Source organism: Typopeltis vanoorti, chromosome 24 (genome assembly GCF_054136105.1).
Source record: "Typopeltis vanoorti isolate ZY-2024b chromosome 24, IOZ_Tvanoo_1.0, whole genome shotgun sequence".
Lineage (NCBI taxonomy): Eukaryota > Metazoa > Arthropoda > Arachnida > Uropygi > Thelyphonidae > Typopeltis > Typopeltis vanoorti.
The window spans coordinates 22,172,780-22,195,746 of NC_143572.1; the positions used below are offsets into that span (position 1 = coordinate 22,172,780).

The 22,967-nt window shown below is 35.2% G+C and overlaps 1 protein-coding gene across 2 annotated transcripts in view; it reads left to right on the forward strand.

The window, feature by feature from the left end:
- LOC150092995 (tyrosine-protein phosphatase non-receptor type 9-like) overlaps positions 1 to 22,967 on the forward strand; it is a 284,280-nt gene that overhangs the window by 105,388 nt on the left and 155,925 nt on the right. Inside the window, exon 1 of one of the 2 annotated variants that reach the window (XM_090413470.1) lies at positions 11,676 to 11,777. The exons of the other annotated variant lie outside the window; for it this stretch is intronic. Within the exon in view, the coding sequence (XP_090269596.1) occupies positions 11,712 to 11,777 (66 nt within the window). The 5' untranslated portion in view covers positions 11,676 to 11,711. Of the gene's footprint in view, positions 1 to 11,675; positions 11,778 to 22,967 lie in introns of those variants that run through there. 2 annotated transcript variants of the gene reach the window in all.

A 22,967-nucleotide genomic window follows, 5' to 3' on the forward strand; every position in this document is an offset into this window, starting at 1 on the left:
CATGAGTTGACTGTCAGCTGAGCTGCACTTGTTATAAATATGAAGTGCACTTCATTCTTAAAAAGTTTTGCAATTAATGAGTGAATTTGTTTCACTTCATTCAAATGATTGAACTGAAAAGATCACTATTTGTATTTTAACAAGTAATCTCCAAGTTATTTGTAGATTTTTTTAAAAATATGAAGTTTTTGAAGTCATTCATGTATATTGCATTCATATGAAATTGCAGATGAATGAATTAAAACACTTTTACGTTTTAAGCTCAATTAAGTAGTATATATTGAAGCAGGCATGTGTATGCTGGCTTTCACAAAATACTCTTAAACATACTTTGCTATCCTGGTTGGCCAAGTGGATAGCGTACTCTCCAATCATCATGCTTTGTCTTTGAACCTTACTGTAAGTATAGCTGATGTTTGTGAATGTCTTTAGGTGGTAGATATAGTTTGGTATGAGACTATTGTAGCTTGAAGTACCTTGGGCAAGTTCCATATATGATCTTTAGACATGGTTTCTTCATTATCTAGCTCCTCGACAGTACTAATGTATCATAGGTTTACAACTTTACTTGGTGAAATTCATATAAAACAAGTCCAGTGTGCACAATGCACAACAATAAACTTTGAATAAATTTTTTAATCTAGTTAATGTATACAGGCAAACCCAGACTTATTTGGACTTGCACAAATTATCCTAAAATGGCCATGGGAAAAGGATTTCGAATTATAAAAAATTTATTTAACATGCCTATGTTACTTGCATGCTCTCTGACAGCAGCTGTCTGCAAGGCAGACAGCCCATGTTGATTCATGTACCTTTCTTATTTTGTTTACTGTTGAACATAGTTGTGTTTGTGTTCAACACTTATAATATGTATGTTTGTATGCATTATATGTGTTTGTATGCACAGTCATGACTTCAAAAAGGAACAGAAGTGGAAAAAGTGAGCCCGTGCTGAATTGCACAAAAATTTATCTACAGATGAAAATTATAAAGAAATATGAATGTGAAAAACCTCAACAGCCATGGGATGTGTTTATTTTTCACCATCAGCAGTGAATACATTTGTGAAGGATATTGCCCATATAAAGAAACATATGAAAGGATCTGCCTCTTTAAAGTTAGCAATTAATAACAGAAGAAACATTCTGGTACTATTTATGACATGGTTAAATTGTTAACAATGTGGATTGAAGACAAAAGTATGCTCCACTAATCTTAATGATGATTGATACAAAGATAAGTCTTTTGGAAGATAAAATCAAAATATCCAGACAGTTCTCAATCCTTTAGAGTGAGTAATTGTTTCAGTCATCTCTTGATCATTTTATAAGGAAGGTCAAATGGCCAAATTAAAGTTTTTTAAAAATTATTTACCTATTTTTCTCATTCTGTTTATACTGTATTTATATTACTTTGCATTAATAATTATATTAACATGTTTTAAAGGTCATTTTTCTTAGTTTCATTCACAGGATGCACACACAAATTTAAATATGTAATTACTAATGCAAAGTAATATACTCTTGTGAATTACACCCTACTACTTATTGGAAACATGTAAGCAGTAGGGTGCGATTAATTGGTAGGGTGGATTAAATCCAATTTACATAAAATTTTTCTTATTTAAAGTTTATAGAATATACAGACCCCAACTCATGTGAGGTACATATATATATGTAACTCTCATGAGTTGGGGTCTGTATGCAATGTATTTGTTTGAGTTGTTCTATTTGAGATAACACTGTTTAGCACTAAAATGTATGTCAGTGCAAATAAATAAATACTGTCCATATTTACAAATTTAGGGACACAAAACACACGTGTCGAAATGATTATTTTACTTATTATTAATAAAATAAAAATTGACGTTTCAACCCCTGAATTGAGGTCATCATCAGAAAAATACATGTGGATATGAAAACAAGCTACATGCTCTTGCACTCTACAAAGGTAAATTCAATCTTCTTCTTCTTCTACAGCTTCTCCCACTTAAATGGGGTCACTGTTTGTTATGAGTCTCCTCCACACCTTCCTGTCTTTGGCTGTCACCACATCCAAGTTCTTCATCTTCAAGTCCTCTTCTACCAGCTCCCTCCATCTCTTCTTTGGCCGCCCACGCTTCCGCCTTCCCCCCCCCCCCACCCCCCCCCCCCCCCACCCCCCCCCCCCCCCACCCCCCCCCCCCCCCACCCCCCCCCCCCCCCACCCCCCCCCCCCCCCACCCCCCCCCCCCCCCACCCCCCCCCCCCCCCACCCCCCCCCCCCCCCACCCCCCCCCCCCCCCACCCCCCCCCCCCCCCACCCCCCCCCCCCCCCACCCCCCCCCCCCCCCACCCCCCCCCCCCCCCACCCCCCCCCCCCCCCACCCCCCCCCCCCCCCACCCCCCCCCCCCCCCACCCCCCCCCCCCCCCACCCCCCCCCCCCCCCACCCCCCCCCCCCCCCACCCCCCCCCCCCCCCACCCCCCCCCCCCCCCACCCCCCCCCCCCCCCACCCCCCCCCCCCCCCACCCCCCCCCCCCCCCACCCCCCCCCCCCCCCACCCCCCCCCCCCCCCACCCCCCCCCCCCCCCACCCCCCCCCCCCCCCACCCCCCCCCCCCCCCACCCCCCCCCCCCCCCACCCCCCATCTATTTCTAAGTGTTTTCAATAGCCTCCAGAATATTTTGTTGCCTTCGTGATATTTATTTTCTATGTTTTTACCAAAGTCTTCTCATGACTTTTGTTTAGCTAGTTTTACACAGTGCTTTGCTTAATTAATTTTTCTCTGCATTCTCTAAGAGCACAAGCTAACTTACTTGCCAGGAACTCTTTTCTTCACTGCCTCTTTAACTTCCTGAGTTCACTATGGAGTTCTGATTTTAATGTTCTTACAGACAACAAGATATTATGATAGCATTACATGAAAAGTTTATATCATTACTAACTTTCTATCCACAGATCTCCTCTGAATTAATCTTCTATCTGTCAAAACTCCACCATTGTAAGATCTTATACTTTGATCTTCTATGGCACTTCTTACTGTATTGGTTCACCTAGATTTTGGTTTTCCTAGTCTTTTTCCTACAAACCTGTCAAAAAAAAAAAACACTTGTTTTGCTCACCCTTCTGCTAACACATTCATGAATGTTAAGTGTCAAGTTCCTTCCTCATAAACTTGTTTTTAATACGATCCGATCCTACTATTAATGCACTATCTATTTGCTCCCCTGATATTTCTCAAAACTTCACACATACCTATGGTTTTCAGTCTTTGGTAAATTGTTTATTTCTATCCTAGCTTTCAAATCCATAAGTTAAAATTGGTTTGAACACCGTCATGCATACAGCGAGTTTAGTGTTTTGACTGATTTCTTTCTTATTCCATATAAACATATTTGACTTCTGACCATACTTTGCTAATTCTGCTGTGAATTTCCATATTTAATTTGCCATCTTCACTAAAAATTTGTGTCTGAATAGTTAAAATGTTTTACTTGTTCTATAAGTTGGGTTTATTCAGGATGCAATTGATTTTTTTTGGTGTTCCTGCCTATTTTCATCTCTGTCTTTTTATTATTGATTTTCACACCAAATTTATTACAGCAATTAATCCTGAAGACTTGTACTGGGTTTATTTAGGTGTATAACATCATCTGCATAAAGAGCTCAGATTAACATATTCAATTTTGATATCAGGTGTAATAAACGCCTAGACATGCAGGTTATTTTACATGGAAAGGGAAAATATACAGCAATGCTCCCCCCCCCCCCCTCTAGCCAATTTCTACATAGAACACTTGGAAAAGCTAGCTATCATTACAGCCACTCTCAAACCAGTGTTTTCGCTATGCTGTGTTGATGATGTGTTTGCTATTTGGCCGCATAGTCTAGACACATTGGATACATTCTTAGCACATTTAAATAACCAACACCCAAAAATCTACTTTATAATGGAACTGGAAAGTAATGACTGTCTACCCTTCCTGGATACACCAATCACACGTCTTCCAGATGGTTTCTTATCTTTTTCTGTTTATAGAAAACCCACATATACAGGGAGATATTTTCACAAAGTCACACCATCACCCATCTCAATGGTATGGTATCCTGAAAACACTAACCCACAGAGCTAGAGTGATTTGTTCGATGACTGTGCTCTCACTGCTGAACTCACTCACTTATGTCACACCTTCTTAACCAATAGCTATAATCCCTAGGATAGAAAACATACTAAATGCTCCCCAGAAATCCTCCCCCACTGTCTACCACAGAAGATTACAACAAAACTGTCACCATCCCGTACATTCAAGATGCATCTGAAAAGATATCTAGAGTGCTTAATAAATATCAGCTATGCACCATATTTAAACCTTATATCAAATTGGCAGCTCTCATCTGTTCACCCAAGGACAAATCTCTTCTTTATCACATCAGGAGTCTATGAAGTGTCCTGTTCATGTGATCGAGGAGAATTCTGGATATCCGCCTTAGTAAACATAAAAAATTCATCCGGCACTGTCATTATGGAAAGTCAGGTCGAGGAGACCATGCCTTAGATACCCCTGCACACAGGATTAATTGGAAAAAAAAAAAAAAAAGTGCCACACAGAAGTCGTCATAATCAGAGAGATAGATTGAGTGTTGTTTTTGGAATCAACGGAAGCTTTGAAACATACTCCGAACCTCAACAAGTATGGCTATATAAATTTGCCGAAAATTTGGTCGACAGTCATCTTAAGACTTAATTAATACATGCTTTCTCTCTGTGTTCTTCTTCCTCCACCTTCCCCCCCCAAAAAAAAATAGATGGCACCTAATTTGTTGAAAGTTTATTTTCCACTTGGTTAGACTATAATAAATTTAGTTTAATCCTTTATCCAAGTGTAAGCAAACAAAGTTTGCACCAGAAGTATCCTCAGGACTGAGGCAACTCGTGGTAAAGGTGAATTAAGCTCTCATCACTTGTCTTAGTATCTCCCATAATGCAAAGCAGAGGTGGTGATACTAAGGTGGAAGTAATGGAGAAGTCATATTTACTTATACGAGTTGCCAAGCGCAAACTTTGTTTGCTTACACTTGGATAAGGGATTAAACTAAATGTATTATAGTCTAACTAAGTGGGAAAAAAAAAACTTCCAACATTTTTCTCTAAATCCAGAGTAATTTAATAATAAGGTGAGACACCTTTTGGCAACTCGTATAGGTAAATATGACTTCTCCATTACTTCCACCTTAGTATCGCCACCTCTGGGTCTGGCTCCCACTGACGAGACCTCAATAAAGGTTGAAACCGGTCTGGGTAGTGGCCCTTCCCTTAATGCACAGCATTGTACATGTCTGCAAGGAGATGTGCTTTGCATTATGGGAAATACTAAGACAAGTGATGAGAGCTTAGTCCACCTTTACCACGAGTTGCCTCACTCCTGAAGATACTTCAGGCGCAAACTTTGTTTGCTTACACTTGGATAAAGGATTAAACTAAATTTATTATGGCACCTAATTAGGACTTTAGTCTTTGTGTTGTCTGCGGCAATTGTTTAAATTAGTCTCATTGTTATACCAGATTGTTGTTGTTTTGCGTACTGTGCCAAACTCTTTTTATGCTCTGAAGATGCTGGATATAATATCAGCAAATAAGTTAATAAATAGTATTATTTTCTTATCAGTCTGTGTTCTCATCAATACCATTAAAAATAAATTAAAATCAGGTATAATGTCATTTTCCTTTACAATGCGATCCATATAGATGATTAACATTGGAGATAATGTGTACTCATGTCTGATTTAACATCAAATCAGCTTCCTGTAACCAGCTTCAGCAGTCATGCTGAATTGCAACTGAAATTTAGGTATATTGCTTGATATACTTTATACTTTAGTGTGTCGCTTAATTTTCAAGTTACACCATGCAATCGTATCATCTCAAATGGTTTTTCTCTTGGCACTTGTTGTTTGCCTTTCCTGGATCTACAAACTTAAATACAGATCCTTTGTGTGTGTGTGTGTGTGTGTGTGTGTGTGTGTGTGTGTGTGTGTGTGTGTGTGTGTGTGTGTGTGTGTGTGTGTGTGTGTGTGTGTGGCCCCCACCCACTGAAGGTTTTTTTCGTAAACCTATAATACATTCGTACTATTAGTGGGCGAAGGATTTTTTTCTCCTATTTTTTATTTTTAAATAGTTCAGAAATCCTGTTCTACAGACCAAACATGTAACTTTCTCAAGTCACTTCATGCCTTCAATAAGTAGATTGGTAGTCTTCCACCTAAAGAAAATCAGAAACATCCATGCCAATGCCAGGATTTGAACCTGCAATCTGTTGGTTGAGTACGAATATGCTAACTACTCAGCGAACCAAGCTGGCATATTCCCATGATTTCTCAGCTTTTGTCTTGAAGTGAAATTCTGATCCTGACAACCTTTATTTGGCCTGAACCTGGCCTGCTCTTCATCAAGTTTCCCATTCACAATTTTTCTTAATCTTTTTTCAGGTATGCTTCCTAAATCTTATCAGGAACACCCAGCAGAGAAATTCCTCTGTAATTCTCAATTCAGTTTCATTTCCCCTTTTAATAGATGGATGTTGTGAGAGCTCTACTCCAATCATCTGGAATTCAGTACAGCCTATAATATTCTGAATTTTACAGTACAGCCACTGTAAAATTTTTATACCTCCATGTTTTGAGCATTCCAGGTCAAATATCTCCAGCTTGACTTTCTTCCACATTTCAGGTTTTTGATGTTTTTTCCTAACTCTGGTATTATGTACTCCTGATGGCATTTATCTTCAGTGTTGTTTTTATAACTGCGATGTTACTGCTTTGTTTCATTTCATTTGGTTCCCCTTCCTTATTGGAGGCCTGAAGTGACTAGAAAAAGTTCTATGTTTCATCTCTAGAGCAGGTTTCCAGACTATGTAAAAATAAATAAAAAATTACAAAAAATATACATGAAATTGATAAAAATGGAAAAAAAAAGCCTTAGCCCACCCATGGTACAAATATACTATAGGTTTACTCATAACCTATAGTATAGGTTATTAGTAAAAAAAGAAAAAGCAAGCTTTCAAAGTAATTACTCTGTAGAATATTTTCTGTTTTCATGCACTTTTATTATTTCTGATTCCTTTTAAGGAATCAGAAGTGATAATGATAATCAGAAAATGATTCCCCTTTCCAACTTTTTCAGTAGCTTTTCAGATATTTATTTTCTGTGATCTTACTGAAATCTTCCCATGACTTTTGTTTCTCTTTTTACAGTTGCTTCTCTTTTTCACATTTTGTTTGTATTCTCTCAGTGCTCATGCTGACTCACTTGCCAGGAATTTTCAGTATGCTTTCTTCTTTTCCATGACTGTTTCTTTAATTTCTGGATTCATCATGGGGTTCTGACAACCTCACCACATGACTATCTGACTGAATGTTTTCTTCAGAATCTGCTACTGAATCTCCAAGGTTTATTTCTTGTTTTCAATCTCTTTCATTTTTTTTATTAATAATAATTATGCATTTGAATCTACAACTGCTCAACTTTGATTCTTTTTAAAACTTGTACACACTTTTCTTTTCAATATGATATCTTCCTATTTCAAATCCTCTGAATACTGTTGTGCCCTGAACCAGCATGAAGATATTGCTATGAATTTTTGATATACACAAAATAACACAGCCTTCTTATTTCTTGTATCTTTTTCCATCTTTTCTCTGTTTATTGGAGGTCTGAAGTGGCTTGAAAAAGTTCCATCTTTGTCTCTAGAGCAAGGTTTCCAGACTACATAAAAATAAATAAAAAATTACAAAAAATATATAAGAAATAAGAAGTCTGTGTTATTATTCATATTAATATATTCATATTAATCATTTTGGGAAAGATTTGGAGAATTGATAAAAATGGAAAATATTCTTAGCTCACCCATGGTAGAAATGTACTATAGGTTTATTAGTAACCTTTTGTGGGTGGGAAAAACATAAAAAAAAAAGTGTGCATAACTTTCTATTGGAACATGAATTTGTAATGACTAGTCCACATTCTGAATGGAAAACCATCAGATATTTGCTGTTATTTTTAGTTTTGCTATTTTCTCTAAATCTTTCCAAAAATGTTTCTATATGTCTGGTAATCATTTTCTACTTTACTGTTTAGATCTCCAAACAAGGATCATCTTTTTCTTTGTGCCAGCTACTTTCTCCAATGTCTCAAAAAATTCCTCCACTTCTTCCTTAGTTATCAAATATCTTCCTGTATCTCCCTCAATTTTAACCACTGACTTACAACTTAAATATAGACTACACGTTACTCGATAATATGCAATGTTGTGTTTACACTATAACTGGAGTGTTTTGAACAGCTTTTCTCTTGGTACTTTGTCATATGCCTTTTTCCAAATCTAGGAAATTTAAATATAGATCCTTGTATTTTTATATTTTACAAATTTATCAACTATCTGTCCTAAAGTGAAAATGTGATGCTCTGACAACATCTATTTAACCTGAACCAAGCTTTTGTTCTCCAAGTTTCTCCTCCACAGTTTTTCTTAGCTTAAGTATGTTTGCATATCTTACCTGGAACACTCAGTAGGGAAATTCCTCTGTAATTTTCATATTGCTCTACTTCCATCATCTGAAATTTGACCTTTTGACCCTGCATTCTGAATTATACAGTGCAGCAACTGTAAGAGTTTTATATCTCCCTACTTTGAGCACTTCATCTACTCCACTCCAGCTACCTTTCCAGGATTTTGGTTGCTTTTCTACCTTTTTAGGTAGAAAAGTAATCAAATATACTCTGGATTGCATTTCTCTTGAATATTTTGTATTATCACTATTTACCTTGTTGTTGCATTTAATAATCTTTCAAGGTAATTTCTCCAAGCTTTTTTGGGTATCTTTATCTTCAGTTTTCATATCACCATTATCATCTCTGAATTCTTTTTACAGTCTTTTTCCTCTATTTTTAAGCTTTCTCAATAGCCTCCAGAACATTTTCCACCTTCCTGATGTTTATCTTCTGTATTCTTACCAGTCATCTTTTGTTTAACTACTTTTACACATTGTTTTGCTTTCTTAAATTTTTCATCTGTATTCTCTAATAGCACATGCTGACTTGCTTAAACTTTTGATATGCTTTCTTCTTTTCCATGACTGCCTATTTTAACTTTTGAGTCCAATGTGGAGTTCTGATTTTTTTTTTTTTTAATATCCTTAGAGTAACTTCATATGTCACTTTTTGCTAAATTTTTTTTTTTTTTTTTCAGAATCTCTTGCTGGGACTGCAAATTTGTTTCTTGTTTTCAAGCTTCTTTTCTTTCATGAATAATATTTCTGTATTTGAATCTGCAATTGACTTTTGAAAGTTTCTCAACTTTGATTCTTTTAAATACTTTCTTACATGTTTTTCTTTTCAGTATGATATTAATTTTTATCCTCTTCAAAACTAAATAGTGATCACTTCCTATTTCAAATCTCCTGATTTATCTTGTGTACTGGTTGAACTAGCATGAAGATATGTCAGAAATAATATTGTCAGTGAGACTTCTTTCTTACCTTCTCTCCATGGTATTAGTGATGACTGGTCTATGTCTTAAACAGAAATCCTTTTAAACACTTTTAAAAAAAAAATTTTAAAAACACTTTTAAAGAATCACTTTTTTGATTCTTTTAAACACTTTCTTACATGTTTTTCTTTTCAGTATGATATTCATTTTTATCCTCTTCAAAACTAAATAGTGATCACTTCCTATTTCAAATCTCCTGATTTCTCTTGTGTACTGGTGGAACTAGCATGAAGATATATGTCAGAAGTAATATTGTCAGTGAGACTTCTTTCTTACCTTCTCTCCATGTGAATTTGTGTGCATCTTTGTTGAAACACGGTATTAGTGATGACTGGTCTATGTCTTGAACAAAAATCCAGCAGGTGCTTATCATTATTATTAGATTTTTCCAAGACATTTTTATATGCCTGGTATAGTGGAGTTTCTATATGGAAGTCTCCTTTTCCTACTTTTTTGTTCAGATTTCCAACAAAGACCAAAACTTCTTTTTTGTGTGTGTGTGTCAGCTGCTTTGTCTAATGACTTAACAATTCCTTCTCCTCTTCCTTAGTAGATCTTTCTGTCAGATTATAGGGAGAAATAAGCCACTTTATCCATTTCCTCATTTTGATATTTCCCCACATCACTCTAAAATCTGCCAATCCAGAAGATTATTTTCATGTTTAGTGTTGAATGCTATAGCTCTCCCTTCCTTTCCCTGTTCATTATTACCTGAATAGAACATCTGATGGGTGTTATTTAGAAGAATCAAACCTGTTTGTCTTATTTGTTTTGGTAACACCAATTATGTGTATGTAACTTCACTAATTATTCTGCATTTCCACTTCTTTTTCATTGATACTTGATGCTTGAGTTGTGCTGATGTCAAGTTTGAGTTTATTCCAGTATATGACATTTCACTGTTCACTTTTGTTCCCTGACTACAACAGCATGAAATCCTGTTTAACGAGGAACTCTCCCAGTTAGCAGGACTTTCATCTTATTGTACCGTCTTTTGGCTTAAGCCTATAGAGAATTAAGTTTGGTCAGCTGAATCCCAAATCACCAACCCTTTGTCATTTGTTCTGTACCCAGTTGGATACCTACTATCAACGTATGTTACGTGAAAGGTTAGGATTAGACATTAGGTGAGAAGACCTGGTTGGTTCTCTTCATTCCTTAAAAGGCTATGTGGAGGTCTCCTTGTGTAGCATTGGTCCTTAAGCGATTCCTGTACCAGCCTGCTGAGTGGTTAATGCATCTACTCTCCAGGCTGTGGGTTGGAATTCCATCGTAGGTATGGATATTTGTAATTGTCTTTAAGTTAAAGTTGAATTTTTTTGCGTTGTGTGAGACCACTAGTCTGCTTATTGAAGGTCTGAAGTGGCTTGAAAATGTTTCCACATATCTGGTTTCTAGGGCAGAGTTTCTAGACCATGTAAAAAATAAACAAAAATACTAAAAAATATAAAAAGAATTACAAAAATAGAAAAAAATTAGCCTACACATGGTACTAATGTGCTATATGTTTACAACCTCTCATGGGATGAGAGTTGCATAAAAATACATTTTATACAAATTAAAAAATATATATTTGAATTAAAAGATAAAAAAAGTTTTTATGAAATTGCTAACTTGAAGTTTTCATGTTTCATGAAATGTTCTCTTGATTGTTAGTCCAATTACTGTTTATTTTAGCTACCAGGAGAGCAGTTATGTGATTTATATGTTCTACTGATATTTTATTTTTAAAAAATTAATTTGAAAATAATTTTAAAGAGTTGCATAAAATGATAAAAACTTTTATCATTTTATTTTATAGCTCCAGTGGAGAGAAACAAATTAATAAAATTGAATTAAACATATAAATATTTAAGTGAACTCTACCATTAGATTTTAGATGAAGTCATTCATCTGTATTTCATTCATATTGAAAGGCAGATGAGTGAATTAAAATACTTCTACATTTTCATTTGTTCATATTTGAATAGCAAAATTTTGAATAGGTAAGATGATTCTTAATTGAAATAAAATTGCAATTGACAAATCACTTCAAAGGAAATTCCACTGCTAATTTTAGATATTAACTTGTATAGATTGTATTATAAATTGGTATTGGTTTATTTGTACTGTTTTAACTTTGATTTTTCTCCCCTTTAGTCTTGAAACTCAGCGATCAGGAATTGTTTTTATTTACAATATGACTGGATCCAAGTATGCAAATTTTGATTATGAACTAAGCCAGAAAATATTAAATCTTTTAAAGGTATGAATTTTTTAGCTATATTTAAGGGCAACAAAAGCAGTTAACAATTTGTATGTATTTTGTGTAATGAGAATGAGGAGATATAAATAATTTTTTAAAACCATAGATACCGTAGTCAGATCTCGCTGTTCTGATATAGGGAACTGGTTACCTTTAACACACTACTGAAAAGTCATGGTGAAATCCCCAGTTTTCATTGCATATAGAACACCATGCCAAATCTACAACATCTACAATAACTACAATGCTATACATAATCACATGAGTTGACTGTCAGCTGAGCTGCACTTGTTATAAATATGAAGTGCACTTCATTCTTAAAAAGTTTTGCAATTAATGAGTGAATTTGTTTCACTTCATTCAAATGATTGAACTGAAAAGATCACTATTTGTATTTTAACAAGTAATCTCCAAGTTATTTGTAGATTTTTTTAAAAATATGAAGTTTTTGAAGTCATTCATGTATATTGCATTCATATGAAATTGCAGATGAATGAATTAAAACACTTTTACGTTTTAAGCTCAATTAAGTAGTATATATTGAAGCAGGCATGTGTATGCTGGCTTTCACAAAATACTCTTAAACATACTTTGCTATCCTGGTTGGCCAAGTGGATAGCGTACTCTCCAATCATCATGCTTTGTCTTTGAACCTTACTGTAAGTATAGCTGATGTTTGTGAATGTCTTTAGGTGGTAGATATAGTTTGGTATGAGACTATTGTAGCTTGAAGTACCTTGGGCAAGTTCCATATATGATCTTTAGACATGGTTTCTTCATTATCTAGCTCCTCGACAGTACTAATGTATCATAGGTTTACAACTTTACTTGGTGAAATTCATATAAAACAAGTCCAGTGTGCACAATGCACAACAATAAACTTTGAATAAATTTTTTAATCTAGTTAATGTATACAGGCAAACCCAGACTTATTTGGACTTGCACAAATTATCCTAAAATGGCCATGGGAAAAGGATTTCGAATTATAAAAAATTTATTTAACATGCCTATGTTACTTGCATGCTCTCTGACAGCAGCTGTCTGCAAGGCAGACAGCCCATGTTGATTCATGTACCTTTCTTATTTTGTTTACTGTTGAACATAGTTGTGTTTGTGTTCAACACTTATAATATGTATGTTTGTATGCATTATATGTGTTTGTATGCACAGTCATGACTTCAAAAAGGAACAGAAGTGGAAAAAGTGAGCCCGTGCTGAATTGCACAAAAATTTATCTACAGATGAAAATTATAAAGAAATATGAATGTGAAAAACCTCAACAGCCATGGGATGTGTTTATTTTTCACCATCAGCAGTGAATACATTTGTGAAGGATATTGCCCATATAAAGAAACATATGAAAGGATCTGCCTCTTTAAAGTTAGCAATTAATAACAGAAGAAACATTCTGGTACTATTTATGACATGGTTAAATTGTTAACAATGTGGATTGAAGACAAAAGTATGCTCCACTAATCTTAATGATGATTGATACAAAGATAAGTCTTTTGGAAGATAAAATCAAAATATCCAGACAGTTCTCAATCCTTTAGAGTGAGTAATTGTTTCAGTCATCTCTTGATCATTTTATAAGGAAGGTCAAATGGCCAAATTAAAGTTTTTTAAAAATTATTTACCTATTTTTCTCATTCTGTTTATACTGTATTTATATTACTTTGCATTAATAATTATATTAACATGTTTTAAAGGTCATTTTTCTTAGTTTCATTCACAGGATGCACACACAAATTTAAATATGTAATTACTAATGCAAAGTAATATACTCTTGTGAATTACACCCTACTACTTATTGGAAACATGTAAGCAGTAGGGTGCGATTAATTGGTAGGGTGGATTAAATCCAATTTACATAAAATTTTTCTTATTTAAAGTTTATAGAATATACAGACCCCAACTCATGTGAGGTACATATATATATGTAACTCTCATGAGTTGGGGTCTGTATGCAATGTATTTGTTTGAGTTGTTCTATTTGAGATAACACTGTTTAGCACTAAAATGTATGTCAGTGCAAATAAATAAATACTGTCCATATTTACAAATTTAGGGACACAAAACACACGTGTCGAAATGATTATTTTACTTATTATTAATAAAATAAAAATTGACGTTTCAACCCCTGAATTGAGGTCATCATCAGAAAAATACATGTGGATATGAAAACAAGCTACATGCTCTTGCACTCTACAAAGGTAAATTCAATCTTCTTCTTCTTCTACAGCTTCTCCCACTTAAATGGGGTCACTGTTTGTTATGAGTCTCCTCCACACCTTCCTGTCTTTGGCTGTCACCACATCCAAGTTCTTCATCTTCAAGTCCTCTTCTACCAGCTCCCTCCATCTCTTCTTTGGCCGCCCACGCTTCCGCCTTCCTTGCACATCTATCTGCATGACCCTTCTTCCCACATATTCGTCCTCCCTCCTCATCACATGACCAAACCATCTCAACCTTGCCTCCTGTATTTTCGCTCCTAAGTTCGTAACTTTCACTGTTCCCCTAACATAGTCATTTCTCAGATGATCCTTTCTGGTCACACCGCACATCCACCTAAGCATTCTCATCTCTGCTACTTCCATCCTGCTGATGTTATTTTTCCTCAGGGCCACAGTTTCTATAGCATATGTCATAGCTGGCCTCACTACTGTCCTATAAATTTTGCCTTTCAGATTGATCGGCACCCTCTTATCGCATAACACTCCAGCCATCTCCCTCCAGTTCCTCCAACCTGCTTGTATCCTGCATCCCACTTCCTTCTCAGCTCCTCCATCTTCTTCCACTGTTGAACCTAAGTATCTAAAGTCTCTCACCTTCCTGATGACATTTCCTTCCAGCTCCAGATCTGTCTCCTGGCCACCGCCCACTGCGCAACACATATACTCTGTCTTACTTCTGCTCAGTCTCATACCTCTCTCTTCCAGTACTTTTCTCCATCTTTCCAGTTTAGTTTCCGCTTCTTCTCTTGAATCTACACACAGCAAGATGTCATCTGTATACAACATTGTCCAAGGTGCATCTTCTCTCACCTCCTCTGTTACCACCTCCATCACAATATTAAACAGAAATGGACTTAATGTTGACCCTTGATGCAAGCCAACTGTTACTTGAAAACTTTCTGTCTGTCCCAAACAGGTCCGAACACTTGTCTTCACATTTCTGTACATTTCCCGCACCAACCTGACATATTTCTCCGGCACCTTCTTCTCCTTCAGACACCTCCAGACTTCTTGCCTTGGCACTCTATCGTATGCTTTCTCCAGATCAATAAATACCAGATGTGGCTCCCTTTGTTTCTCTCGATATTTTTCCATCATCTGTCGTAACCCAAAGATAGCATCTGTTGTTGATCTACCAGGCATGAAGCCAAATTGTTCCTTTGCAATCTCCACCTCCTCCCTCAATCTACCATCAAGAACCCTTTCTAGGATCTTCATTGTGTGGGACATCAACTTTATTCCTCTGTAATTTTTACAGTCTTGTGCATCCCCTTTACCCTTGTAGATGGGAACAAGAGTACTCTCCCTCCATTCCTTGGGTATATTTTCCTGTTGGCAAACTTTCATGAACAGGTCCCACAGCAGGTCAATTCCCTCTTCCCCCAGTGCCTTCCATGCCTCCACTGGAATTCTGTCGGGCCCACCGCTTTTCCATTCCTCATCCTCTTCATGGCCTCCGTCACTTCCATTCTGCTGATGTTCTGCACCATCCCCTCAGAAGGCTGCCCATCTCCTCTGTGAGTCCTTGCATTTTCCTCATTCAAAAGTCCCTCAAAGTATATTTTCCATCTGGTTCTTATGTCCACATCCCTCCATAATACTCTTCCTTCAGCATCTTTGATCTGCCTCACATGTAAGATGTCCTTAGCTGCTTTATTTCTACATTTCGCTAGTTGGTAAATTTTCCTCTGTCCTTCCTTTGTTTCTAATTGATCATACAGATCTTGATATGCCTTCGCCTGTGCCACAACTCTCTTGGCTTCTTGCTTTCTCTCTTTGTACACCTCTCTGTCCTCTTCCACTCTTGACTCATCCCACTTCTGCTTTGCCTTCCTCTTAGCTGTCACTGCCACTTGTACATCATTATTCCACCACCAACCCTCCTTCTGCTCTCTAATCTTTCCAGATGTCTCACCAAGCACCTCGATTGCACAGCTCAGGATTACTTTTGATTTATGTTTCCACCAATCTTGTACACTTTCCAGTCCATCCAAAATCCTCTCTAACACTCTCTCCCTAAAACGATTCCTCACACTCTCCTCTTTTAAGCGAAACCACTTAATTGTCTTCATCCCATGGCAACCAGAAGTTCTTATCTTCGATCTTATTTTAAAGTCTGCGCACAGCAGTCGGTGTTGTTGTGCTACTTGATCATGTTGTGCTACTTAATTAACAGCGTAGATTCAATTTACAAAGGTAAATTGAATCTATTTATCTGTTAACTGATCTTTTACTTAGCCTGACCTCTAGTGGTAAAAAAAAAAAAAAAAACTGCTAAAGTCCTTCTGTACTAAGCTTTTCTTCTGGGCTTGTACAGTTCAGGTTGCTATTGAATGTTTTAAAAAAAAAAAAAAGACACTTCAAGTCTTCTTGAATTGAGAATTTCTTTGGCTTGTTCTGGTTGCTATAATGGTTGCAAATGGGTCCTCCACATTCTTGGAATGGTTAGACCATCATTTTTGTTCAGATTAGGATGTTTGAGCATTTCACATGCTTCTTTAAATTTCCTCTCGAACCAGGTTTTGGTGTGGTGTAGGGACTTGGTACCTTTCCAATCAATTCTGTGATATGTCTGGAGGGCATGGTCTGAAAGGCCAGTTAATGGAGGTATTTAATGTGTCTTTTGTGTTCGTCCTTCCTAATTGGGATGGTTTGGCCTTTTCCCTATGTATGATAGGTTACATGTGCATTGTATTTTGTAAACCCCTGAATAGGTGTAGAAGAGGATCTTTGGAAGAACTGAGTAGGTGTCTTAATTTTGTCGAGGGTTTAAAGGTGGTTTTGATGTTGTATTTGTGTAGTGTTTTGTCTGTTTTTTCCAAAATGCCTCTAACATAAGGAATGGCAATGGTATTCTTGAAATCTTTTTTGTTTTTAGTGTTGTCTTTGTACAAGACCTGAAGAAAAACTTAGTACAGGAGGACTTTAGCAGGGTTTATTTATTTATTTACTTTTAACTACTAGAGGTCAGGCTAAGTAAAAGATCAATTAACAGCATAGATTCAATTTACCTTTGTTAGAGTGCAAGAGCATGTAACTTGTTTTCACATACACATGTATTTTTCCGACTCAAACAAATACATTGCATGCAGACCCCAAACTCATGTGAGTTACATTCTATTAACTTTACATAAGACAAATTTTATGTAAATTGGATTTAATCCACCCTACCAGTTAATCACACTCTACTGCTTACATGTTTCCAATAAGTAGTAGGTATAATTCACAAGAGTATTACTTGTGTAATACTCTTGTGTAATTCACAAGAGTATTTTATTTTCTAAGGTACTTGAATCAGCCCATCTTGATATTCCTCTGGATCCTTTTCCTGGCATCCTAGTATGTTCATTTTGCTAACCTTTCCTTTCACATTCTGTTTAAGCATTTAAGTGACATTCTAACCTGTTAAATTAGCTCAACTCATGTCTTTGGATAGTTATCATGTCAAATTCCTTTTCTAATTTGAATGTTCTGCCATTGAGAAAAATCATTAGGAAAAACAATCCTCTCCTAATTTTTCTCTCAGAACTCATCATCATCTTCAAATTCCTGCCATGTACCCTCAAGGGGTGTACAGGATATGATAGTACTACATGAAAAAAAATTACATCATTACTAACTTCCTATCTACAATTTTCCTCCAAATCAGTCTGTTACTTGTCAAGACTCCAACATTATCAGATCTTATATTTCTATCGTCTAAGGCACTTTGTACCGTATCAATCCACCTATATCTTGGTTTTCCACTGGATCGTTTTCCTGCCAACCTGGCAGAGAACACTTGTTTTGCTAATTTTTCCTCACCCATTCTGTTTAAGTGACCATACCACCTTAGATTAGCTCTGCTAACGCACTCCTGGATACTGACAATGTCAAGTTCTTTCCTAATATCCACATTTTTAATATGATATTGCCATTGATGCCATCTGTTCACACCTCTAATCTTTCTCAGGACTCTCATATCTGCAGTCTCTAGTCTTTGGTCAAGTGTTTTACTTCTGACCCAGCTCTCAGATCCATAAGTTAAAACTGGTTTGAACACCATCTTGTATACAGCTAATTTAGTTCCGACTAATTTCTCTCTTATTCCATATGAATTTATTCAATTGACTTCCCACCATACCAGCTTTGCTGATTCTGTTGTCTATTTCTATATTTAATTTACCATCTTCTGTAAAAATCATGCCTAAATAGCTGAAATGTTTTACTTGTTCCACAGGTTCTCCATTCACAACACAGTTGACATTTTCAATAATTCTGCCTATTTTCATTGTCTTTGTCTTTTTATTGCTGACCTTCATACCATATCTATTACAACAGCTATTCAATTTAGTCAGAGAATCTTGCAGACTTGTAGCAGATTTATTGATAAGTATAACATCGTCTGCATAAAGCAAAGAGCTGACATTAACATCTCCAATTTTGATATCATGTTTAATACCACTTTCCTTCATAATGAGATCCATATAGATAATGAATAACAGAGAGGATAATGTATATCCTTGTCTCACACCACATTTAACATTAAACCATCTTCCTGTACTTCCTTCAATTCTAACTGCTGACTTACAACTCAAATAAAGACTAAGTATTGCTTGATAGAATGCCCCATTGACACCATATAACTGCAGCGTATTGAATAGCTTCTCTCTTGGCACCTTGTCATATGCCTTTTCCAAATCGACAAAACTTAAATACAGATCTTTGTTATATTCCCATTCTTTCTCGACTATTTGTCGTAAAGTGAAGATCTGATCCTGACAGCCTCTATTTGGCTTGAATCCAGCTTGTTCTTCACCAAGCTTTTCTTCCACAATTCTTCTCAACCGTTTCTCAAGTATTCTTGCATAGATCTTGGCAGGAACACTCAGTAGGGAAATACCTCTGTAATTCTCACATTCAGCTTTATTTCCCTTTTTATATATGGGTACTATGAGAGCTCTACACCAATCATCGGGAATTCCTCCCTGTGTCCAGGCTTTCTGAACTATGCAGTGCAACCAACCACTGTAAGACTCTTATACCACCATACTTGAGCATTTCTGGTCGAATATCATCTACTCCTGCTGCCTTTCCCTGTTTCAAGCCTTTGATTTCAAGGCTTTTTCTATTTCAAGTATAGATATGTATTCCTGACTGCATGCCTGGTCAGTGTTTTTTACCACTGTACTGTGATCACTGCTTGTTTCATTTAGCAGCTTTTCAAAGTAATTATTCCATACTTCAAGGATATCTTTTTCTCCTGTTTTCATGTCACCTTTATCATCTCTAACTCCTTTTACAGCACTCTTTCCTCCATTCCTAATCTTCTTCAACAACCTCCAGAATATTTTGCCACCTTCTTGAACTCATATCTGTATTTAGTTTTCGATCAGCTATTTTGTTTTTAATACAACTTTGAGATTCATAAACTAAAATCAGTTTAAGCACTTTGTTATATATTACCAGTTTAGTGTTTTGACTGATATTTCTCTTATTCTATATAATTTATTCAGCTGGCTTCTCACCAGCTTTGCTTATTCTGTTATTTATTTGACTATATTTGAATGCCATTATCAGATATAATTCTTCTTTCATTCATAATATAATCTATTAGATGCTGAATAACAGTGGAGATCATATGCATCCCTGCCTTAAACCTGAATGCACTTTAAAATATCTGCATTCTTCAGTTCTTAGTGTAGGGTTGGTTGGCCAGTGGATAGCTACTGTTCATTAGTCATGTGTTAATTTGAATCCCACTGTCACAGCTGCTTTTATAAGTCTTTAGGTTAAAGACAATATTTGTGATCTTGTAGATCAGTGATGAGCAACCTTTGTTCTTCAGTCGGCCACAATTGAAAACCTAATATTCCATATGGGCTGCAACAAACATAATATTAAATACTTGAATATATTAATCAAAAACTTTTAATTTAAGGGGGGAATTTGTTATTTTCGACATAATTTACAATGATAAGTTTTTTAATTTGATTTACTTTTCAATAGTAATAACCTGTACACCCCTTGAGGGTACATGGCAGGAATTTGATGATGATAGTAATAATTTCAGTATATATTCAGATACATACATTATTTTTTTTAATCAAAAGAAATTAAATAGCTGCTGAAAGCTTTTCAATATTGGGAGGTTTTTTTGAAATTGCGACTCTTATGCAATTTTTTAGTTGTTTGCCATCAAGGCAATTTCGATGATCATTTTTTGCACTTTTCATTTTCGAAAAGAGTTGTTCACACAGATAAGTACTATCAAATAAACTCATTATTTGATAGTAACACCATTCATGTTTAGATCCCATAGCCAGCAATGGGATCTAAACATGAGTGGTGTTTTACCTTTTGTCATGTAATTATCCTACTCTGCAATTAATTCCTTAACAGCAACAGTAGTCATTAAAGGATTAACTAATAACGGAGTGACTTGTGAATCTACTAGACAAAGTATATTTTTTACTTGACATTTACTTTATCAGAAATTGTCTATCAATATTTTAACTTTCTGCTTTACATTTATGTATTTTGTTTGTTTACAAGAGATATATAAATAAATTTCACATGTGTTGCAAATAATCTCTTTTGAAATGTGACAAGAGATCAGTGTTAGCAATGAATTTACTTGCTAATGGTAAATTTATCATCTTATTTCATATCAGTGAATCAAACAGTTTCGTTCATTTTATTGGCAATATTGCAGAAATCATATTTTTGGTTATTTGCATTGAAAATCATTTCAGTATTTATAAATATGGTTTCAGATATCTTATTGAAATAAATATGAGTTGAAAATTTTTTTCTTTCTTTCCTGGCAATTGACCAGTTCATAATTCCATTATATTAATTGTCATCACGCTTAGATGAGCTGTTCAGTTTCTGTGAGCAACAGTGTATGTTAATTTTCATTACTTGTTTTCTGATTAAGAGGGGAAGAAAAAAAAAATAAAATATATATATATCCAGTAATATATCAGTAGGAACTTATTATCTTTCACCTTTAGCTTAAAATTTTAACAGATTTATTTTTTTTTGTAGAATGCTCATTTCAATAATATTATCCATTGCATACTGTAGATAGTTGTAGTGAACATGTGCGAAACATATTTTGTGCGATTATTCTGAAATTAATTCCTTGTAGCAAGCGTTCTACAAAACTCACTAATATTTTATACAGATTGATTGAAAATTTCAGCTCATTTTAAGCACTCTAGTTACATTTCTTCTTCCCTTTCTGTCTGCTCCAGAAATGGATATAAAGAACTACTCTTTTATCTAATTTTCTGCTGGTTTAAAAATTTTCACAGAAAATCATTGCACAGGAGTATTCAAAATTAACTACTTTATTTTGCAATTTCAAGAAAATAAATAAAATAATATTATATAATAATATAAGGTGCTTTTAAAAACCAGATGATTTCTTTGCAATTTGATTATTCCACTATCTTTTCCATAAGTTCAGCTGTTCACTGAAATTATTGTAACTTTTCCTTTTCAGCATTAAAGTCCTTTTGGCAGGAATTTGATGATGATGTTACTACAGTAATCTACCATTTATGTGACCACATCAGGAAGGCAATTTGCTGTTTTGATAATTTTGAGATCAGATAATTGAAGTCCGATTACATTGTGCTGTACCAGAAGTCATTTGACATGCAAAGGTCAATTAATAGAAGAATTGTTGTTTTGAAGGTTGAATAAATGATAGATTACTGCACTTCTAATGCTGTTGAATAAATGATAGATTACTGCACTTCTAATGCTGTTGGTAGCTACATGTGAAATAAGCAGTGTCTTAGAAATAATACTAACAATCCTCTATGCTTCAGCAAGCTGAAAGCTTGAGATTACTTACCGCTGTTGAGAAAGAACACATCCCAGAAGTTGCATCAAAGAACCCCAAGCAGTAGTTTAGCATATATATCAGAAATTTTCTTCTTTCATTCGATCCATTTAATTGTTAATGGACATCCCAAAGAAATACTAATATTTTTTTGAAGGCTGATACAATATTCTGGTCAAAACTGATTCCTTTTAAGCACCTTGAAGATACAATTAAATTCAAAAGAAACAATTTTTAAAAAAATTACGCTATATAACACAGCTGCACTTTGTGTGTGTGTGTGTGTGTGTGTGTGTGGGAGGAGGGGATAACTGCTTATTCAAACTACAGTATTTCATATTGCAGTTTATTTTCACTAGAGAATTGAAAACATTTTACTTTGGGAGCATGTATTTTTAGTTTGGTAAAAGTATAGCTACTTCAAAAGTTTCACACATCAAAACTAGCAGTAAATGTATTTATTCTTCTTACTGCATGAAGATACTTAACAATAGTAATGTAGTATTTTCTTTATCAGGCTTATCTTTTGAGAACCTAATTTTATTCACATTGGTCTTTCATCCCCCCCCCCCCAAAAAATAATAAAGTGCATATGATAATTTTCTTACTGTTTTTTTCCAACTGAACATTGAAAATAATTATAAACGTGACATTAATATCGATACAGCTGTAGTTGCATATTACACAGAGCTTAACTGATATGTAATGTTTCATACTATATTTCAATTCATAGTGCATAATATTCTTGGAACTGCATCTCAAACTTTGCGTATTACATTATTATAAATGCCATGGTATATGAAAAGATTTTTGTTTTTTTATAAATAAAAACCTTATAGTTGTTGAAACTGTAAGTGTCTTGTAAAGTAATTTATAACTAGAATTTAAAAAAACAATAAACTAGACTTCATTTAAAAGAAATGGAAATTTTTGTAAAACCTGGGAATAATTTATAAAGTAATTGTTTCATGAAAGTAATTATCTTCAATAAAGTTCTTTGCAAACAAGAAAAAATGCATGGTCATCTAATGTAATTAAGTAAAATTAATGACAAAAAAGAATAATAATAATAATCTGGCATTTCCTTTTCTAGGTCTATATAAAATTTACATACAAAGAATG